This window comes from Dictyostelium purpureum, assembly GCF_000190715.1.
Source record: "Dictyostelium purpureum unplaced genomic scaffold DICPUscaffold_191, whole genome shotgun sequence".
Taxonomy (NCBI): domain Eukaryota; phylum Evosea; class Eumycetozoa; order Dictyosteliales; family Dictyosteliaceae; genus Dictyostelium; species Dictyostelium purpureum.
The window spans coordinates 51,691-59,679 of NW_003519527.1; the positions used below are offsets into that span (position 1 = coordinate 51,691).

A 7,989-nucleotide genomic window follows, 5' to 3' on the forward strand; every position below is an offset into this window, starting at 1 on the left:
TGCTGCAAGTCGGAGCCTTTCAACTGCAAAACAACAATAATGTTAAATTAAAAAATAATAAAAACCTTAAAGTTTAATTGAACTTTTATTTTCTTTATAAATTAAAACTTTTTAACAATTTAAATCTTAATTTAAAATATTTTTTATTTTACCAATTTTAGCTTATTTATAAATTTCTAATACCACATACATATCCATGAAATAATGCTAAAAATTATAAATTTATGTAATAAATTGTAGTATATTTATAAAATAACCAATTATTGGAAATTTGTTTGACGAAATATGTCACAAATGAAATTAATAACACGAAAAATGTCGCAGATCAGTATGGATCAAGAACTCAAAGTCATTCGATCCCTCAGAACAACTTTGTAAACCAGTGACCAATGTAAATACATCGTCACAATCAGTCAAAGAAGATACAACAGACAGTGAAGCTCAAACATACACAGATCAACCTACCAAAGCACCTCCAATCATACCTCTTAGCTGCAAAAAATAATAAAACTATAAAAATATTAAAATTGAACCTTTAAAATTAAATAAATAAATGATTTAATTACATCGTTTGACCATAATCAGAATATTCAAATTGAATCATAATGATAATGGATACTTTTAAAACAAAAAAACATACATACAAAAACATATGACCATATTCATACACATACACATATACATACACATATACATACACATGCATATGCAGATGCACATAAACATATACATACATTTGCACATACATATACATGAATATACACACGCACATGCACTTGCACATACACATGCACACGAACATATACATAAACATATACATATACATGCACATACATGAATACACACGCACATGAGCTTGAGCAGCACATACACATACATAAATATACACACGCACATGCACTTGAACATGAGCAGCAATTGCACATGAACATATACACATGCACATGAACAAACATATGCACATGCACATGCACATGCACATGCACATGAACATGCACATGAACATATACACATACACATATAAATACACATGCATATGAACATGCACATGAACTTGAACAGCACATGCACATGCACATACACATTAACAAACATATGTACATGCACATGCACATGAGCGGCACATACACATACATGCACATGAACAAACATATGTACATGAATATGCACATGCACATGAACTTGAACAGCACATGCACATACACATGTACAAACATATGTACATGCACATGCATATGCACATGCACATGAACATATAAATATACACATGCACATGAACATATAAATATGCACATGAACATGAACATGAACATGAGCAGAACATGCACATGAACATATATACATACACATATAAATACACATGAACTTGAGCAGCACATGCACATGAACATATACATACATTTGCACATATACATACATGAATATACACATGCACATGCACATGAACATATACACATACACATATAAATACACATGCACATGAACATGCATATGCACATGCATATGAACAAACATATGCACATGCACATGTACATGAACATGAGCATGAGCAGCACAAACACATACATGAATTTACACACGCACATGCACTTGCACATGCACGTACACATACTTACACATGAACATATAAATATGCACATGCACATGTACATTAACATTAACATATACTTACATTTGCACATACACATACATGAATATACACATGCACATGCACATGAACATATATACATGCACATATAAATACACATGCACATGAACATGCATATGCACATGCACATGCATATATACAAACATGAATATACACATGCACATGCACATGTACATATACACATACACATATAAATACACATGCATATGCATATGCACATGCACATGAACTTGAACAGCACATGCACATTAATATACACATGCACATGCACATACACATAAACAAACATATGTACATGCACATGAGCGGCACATACACATACATGCACATGAACATTTCCATGCACATATACATGAACATGAACATGAATATGAGAAGCACATACATTTACACATACTCATTCACATTCACATGCACATGCATATATACATATACACATGCATTTTCTCACATATAAATGCACATGCATATATATACACATATAAATGCATACTCATTTAGGTATGAACATGCACATAAACATATACATACATACATACACATGCACATGCTCATATACAGCACTTACACATACATGCACATACTTACATATATACACATACACATATACATAAACATATTCATATACATTCATGTACTTATTCATGTGCCCATTCTCATACATATTAACATACCCATACACACACAAAAACATATGAGCATATTCATGCACATGCATACACATTCACATAAAAATGCAACACATACATGGGCATGGTAATACTGATACTGATACTCCTACCAGTACACATACCCATCCTAATTCATATACCCTTTCTCACACAGCACATATTCTCTCACATACACATACATATAGACATTTATATTCACATGCACATACACATTTATATCCACATGAACATACTCATGAATATGCATTTTATAATATACATATTAACAAATGCATTATAATAGTGCCATAAATATACTCATGTAAAAACATATAATAGATATTACATTTTTTTGGTTCAGATAATGTTGGTAAATAATAAAAGAGAAAAATAGAACAAAATAAAAATAAAAATAAAAATAAAAATATTTATTATAATAAAAAAACTATAATAATATTAAGGTTAATTGTCTTTTAATTTTTTAAATTATTTATTATTAATTAGTTTTTAAATATATTTAAATATATAAATTATGATTAAAATTATGATTATTAATTATTATTATATCTATTAATCATTTTTTAATTTAAAATGATTTTGGAATAATGATTGATATTCATCTTTTTTATCTTGTCTAGTTTTTTCACCGAAATTTAATTCTATTATTGATAAAGTTACACTATTGAGTTGAGATAAATCTCCATTGAAAATTAATTCCAACTCCCATATAAATTCAAAATATTCTTCTTCTTTTCTTGTATCCATATGTTGTTGTTTCTTTTGGTGTGATATAATTACAGTGTCGTTATCGATTGCTGATATATTGATGTTCCAACCACCTGCATCTTTAAACATTGGTTTTGGGCATATATCCAGTCTTAATTGAATAACTGATGGTGCGATGATTGCTTGATTACATACTTTGAGTGCTTGTAAAACTGGTGAATTTTCACCAAATTCTTCTAATAAATATTTTGATAATGCATTGGATTCATTTGGAGGAACTTGTGAAAAGGATTCAACTAATTCTTCTGCTGACTTACTTGAATTTTTTGAAATTGTGTCTCCTCTAGATTGGAATAATTTCTTTAAAGCTAATAATACATCCAATGACTTGTTTCTTTGGATTTTCTCTTTGAGCTAAATCTACTTCAGCAGCTACATCGTCAGCTTCTTGTTTATTATAAACTGAAATACATGAACATAATCTTGGTAAATCAACACCGACTGGTACATTTAAAAATGGTCTTAACCAAATCTTTTTGGTGTCTTCTTTAAAATCTCTTGCTGGTAACATTGGTTTAAATACTGGATTTGGGGTTGCTGGTGCTGACTCGGTTGTGTTGGCATTTGGATTTGGAATTAATAATGATTGATGTAATGAAGTTGTTGGTGTACCATTGCTATTGGTATTTATAATTGGTGAAGCTGTATTTGAAATATTACCACCGCTTGAATTTAATGATGGTGATGACAATGATGATACTAATGGTGGTGGGACAAAAGTTTTCTTTTCTACTGGCTCTTCAGTTTGATTTTTTGATTCTTCATCTAATTTACGTTTTTTATCCTCTTCATTTATATTATTATCTTGTGATTTTGATGCATCAGCTTCAATTTTAATTGGTTCAGACTTTGTTTCCTCTTCTTCCTCTTTTTCCTTTACTTCCTTGTCATCAACTTTTTCAATTTGTTTTGCTTGTTTTTCTTTATCATCTTCTTCGTCATCGTCTTTACCTTTATTGTTATTATTTGTTGCACTATTTGATAAAGTATTATTATTACCATCTTCATTTGTATTTGAGTTTGTTGATGATGATGATGATGATGAATCAGTGTTGGTTGGTGTTGATTCTTTTTCGCTACTAAAGAAAATACCATCGGTTGGTTCTATGTTATTGTTTGTCTGAACAACTGAAATCGATTGATCAATAATCATTTCATCTTTATTTTCATTTATATCTTTTTGTTCATTTGCTTGTTCGTGTACCTTTACTTCTATTTTTTCTTCTATTTTTTCTTCTATTTTTTCTTCTGGTTTTTCTTCTGGTTTTTCTTCTAATTTTTCTTTTTGTTCCAATTCTTTTAATTCTTTTTCCATTTCTTTGATTTCGTTTTCCATTTGTTCAATATCTTCTTCATCTTTATTTATTTTATTATCAACGGTATTTTCATCGGTTTGTGGTTTTTGCTCCTCTAATTCTTCAGCAAGTTTAATTGAATCACTATTTTCTATTTTATTTACAGTTGTTTCATTATTTGGTAAATTTTTGTTTGGTGAAGTAAAGTGTGGAGCTGGATTTGGATTAATTGGTTTTTTAACGACTGGCGAAGTTCTATTTGATGTGCTAAAACCTGAAGCTGATTTTGGTTTAATTGGTGATTCTTTAGCTGATGTACTAGAAACTGGTGTGCTTAATCTTCTTATTGATTTTGGTGATGTTGTCGATGGTGAAGTAGAAGCAGTTGACTTTGTTGCAGATGCTGAAGCTAATGTCGATTTAATATTTGGGAGTGGTGATAATGGAGTTGTGGTTGTTCTACGAGTTGGTGTAGAGGATATGGATGGAGATGATCTTGTTGGTGTAGATGATGATCCCATAGTTGGTCTAGCTCTTGGTGATGATGCAGCCGATGTTGATGGTGAACTTTTTGGTGATGATTCGTTTTCTTTCTTTTTCCAAAATTCCATTGGTGATAATGAAGCTGATGATTTAACTGATGGTGATGAAGTTGGACTACTAAAAGTAGAATTTGATTTTGGAGTGGTTGGTGTTGAGGGTGTAGTAGTTTTGAGTGAGGGATTTGATAATGATCTTGTAGTTGATGGTTTAGTTGGTGTCGATAATGATGAAGATCTGCTGGTAGTTGTAGTGGTTGTTGTTGTAGATCTTGGTGATGATGAACCGCTTGTTGCACCAAGTGATAGATTACGGAAAGTACCTGATAATCTATTGGTAGATGGTGATGAGGTAGTGGATGTTGCTGATCTAGTAGTGGTTGATGGGGATGAAGTTGGTGTTAATGATGAAACCTTTGAAGCTATTGGTTTGCCAGTTGGGGTTGATGGTTTGGTTGGAGTTGAAATTGCTGTTGATTTTGGTGATGAAACTACAGTTGAGGTTATTGTTGATCTTGGTGATGATGTAACACCTGTGCTAGTGGTGGTACTTTTAACCCTTGGTGAAGTTGTTGCTGTAGATTTAACAGTTGTAGTGGTTGCTGAGGTTCTTAATGGTGATGATGATGTAGTAGTACTTGTTGTCATTGGTCTTGTTTTGCTCAATGAGCTTGATGGAGAAGAGGATGCCGATTTACTTATACTACTGCTGATGCTACTGTTACCACTAAAGGTTGATGATAAACTTGACGAGGTTGATTTTTTTGAAGCAATTGTTGGTAAACTTGAAGATGATGATGATCTTTTATATTCCAACTGTGGTTTTGGTTTAACTGGACCCATCGACGAAGATGGTCTTTTGATTTCTGTGGCTGTAGTTCTTTTAATTTCTGGTGATTTTGCTGCTAAACGTTTAAGCTCTGTTGATTTGTTTAAACCTGTTGATGATTTTAATGGTGATGATGTGCTTGAGGTGGTAGTGGTTGGGGTTGATTTCTTTGTTGTTGAACTATTTGAGGCTGTTGATGAAGATGATGCCGATGATAGCGATGGTGAAGGTGATGTTGTTGATGCCATTATTGTAATGGTTTCTTTGTTACTAATTGTTAATGTTGATTTATTTTGTTGATTTATATTATTTTCTTCTATTGTATTTGCTTCATGTGATTGATTTGGTTCTTCAAATACAATATTTGACATTTTAATTATTAAAATTTTAATAGAAAATAATAATAACCCTGTATTAAAAAATAAGAAATGTAAATTAGTTAATTAATCTTCTATTATTAATTATTGCCTTTTTTTTTATTTTACACTAATTATAATAATAATAAAATAATTATAAAGAAGTTGTAGTAAAAATAAAAAATATTATAATAGTAGAAATAAATATTTACCCGCTTAGTTTTTTATTGTTATTGTTATTTTTTTTTTTCAATTATTATGTATGTGTGGGTATTTATGTGAGTGTGTGGGGGTTAAAGATTAATATGACAAAATAAAAAAAATTTTAAAAAAAAATGGTACAACAAAAAAAATTTAAAAAAAAAAGTGTATCCTTTATAGTTTAATCTATTATTGTTTTCGATAAAGAAAATACAAGTTCTTTTTTTTTTCTATTGAAATAAAACAATCAGTAATATTATTAGGTTATTTTTATAACTTTTTTTTTATTTTAAAGAAAGAGAATTTTTTTAAAAAAAAAAAAATTATAAAAAATAAAAAAAAATAAAAAAAAATAAAAAAAAATAAAAAATAAAATTTTTTAAAATTTTTTTTTTTTTTTCAAAAATATTTAATATGAATCTGAATCTATTTAATATTTTCATTAACTGTTTATGTGATACTTTTTTCAAAAAGAGTACTAATTGTTTTTATTTCATGATAGTGAACCAAAAAAAGATTTATTTGTACAATGAACCCCCCAAAACTTTTTTTTTTTTTTTTTTTTTTTCTTAAATTTTCATTTTTTATTTTTAGCCGTTATAATTAAAAAAAAATTTTTATCTCTTTCTATATTTGAATAAAACAAAATAAAATAAGAAATTTTTTTTGTTTGTTGTTATTTTTTTAACACATCTTGAAAAATTATATAACAATATAAAACAACATAGGGAGTATGTTGAAGTTATTATAATAAAACCTGAAATTTTCTCATATAATAATAATTTTGATCACAAAAAAAAAAAAATTTCTCATATTTATTCACTATAAAACAAATCAAAAATACTTTCCTAATGAGGTATAATGAAAAATAAAAAAAAACAAATATATTTTTTAAAAGTTTATGTATATTTTTATGTGGTAAATAAAAAAAAAAAAAAAAAAAATTTAAATGGTAATATATTCACCCACTCACTCGATATATTAAAATAAAGTTTATTTTTAATTATTATTTTTTATTACTATTTTTAATTACCTAAAATAATTAATTTTTTTTATATGTTAACAATCATCAAAAATATTATATTATACTATTTATTATTATCCATATAAGTAAAGATGATTTTTTTTTATTTTTAATTGTTTTTCATTATTTTTTTTTTTTTTTTTTTTTTTTTTTTTTTTTCATTTTTTTTAAACACAAAATAGTAAAAGTAATATAAAAATATAATAATATTATAATAAAATCTCATTTTATATTAAAATATTAAAAATTAAATATAAAAAAAAAATTTCTATCAGTTAAATTTTAAATAAAATTGATTATTATTCATTATTTATTTTTAAATAAAATATAGAGACTAATATAACATTAATAATATAATAAAATAAAATTAATAAAAATTAAATAATATTTATAAATAATAAAACAACAAAATAATAGATTTAAAAAAATCAAAATAATCAATTTTTATATATTTATTTAATATTTTAATTTTTTTATTTTAATATAAATAATATCACAATTATAATAATAAAATAAACAATATTTCGATCAAATAACAATCACTATCATATAGGAATAGAAATTTAAACAAAATTATAATAATAGTATTATTATTATTATTTCTATAAAAATGATAATATAAAAAGTACCTAATTATAATAAAATTTATAATAGTTTTTTT

At 27.1% G+C, this 7,989-nt stretch overlaps 2 protein-coding genes across 2 annotated transcripts; one reads left to right on the forward strand and one right to left on the reverse strand.

Moving 5' to 3' along the window:
- Positions 1-2,382: 2,382 nt before the first annotated feature.
- DICPUDRAFT_154239 (uncharacterized protein) lies at positions 2,383-2,610 on the forward strand (the record flags this gene model as incomplete). Its single annotated transcript, XM_003289730.1, has 1 exon — positions 2,383-2,610. One exon carries the CDS (start codon positions 2,383-2,385, stop codon positions 2,608-2,610), a length of 228 nt encoding a protein of 75 aa, XP_003289778.1.
- A 258-nt stretch (positions 2,611-2,868) lies between these two features.
- DICPUDRAFT_154240 (uncharacterized protein) lies at positions 2,869-6,118 on the reverse strand (the record flags this gene model as incomplete). Its single annotated transcript, XM_003289736.1, has 3 exons — positions 2,869-3,384; positions 3,413-4,152; positions 4,177-6,118. 3 exons carry the CDS (start codon positions 6,116-6,118, stop codon positions 2,869-2,871), a joined length of 3,198 nt encoding a protein of 1,065 aa, XP_003289784.1.
- Between the last annotated feature and the right edge of the window lie 1,871 nt (positions 6,119-7,989).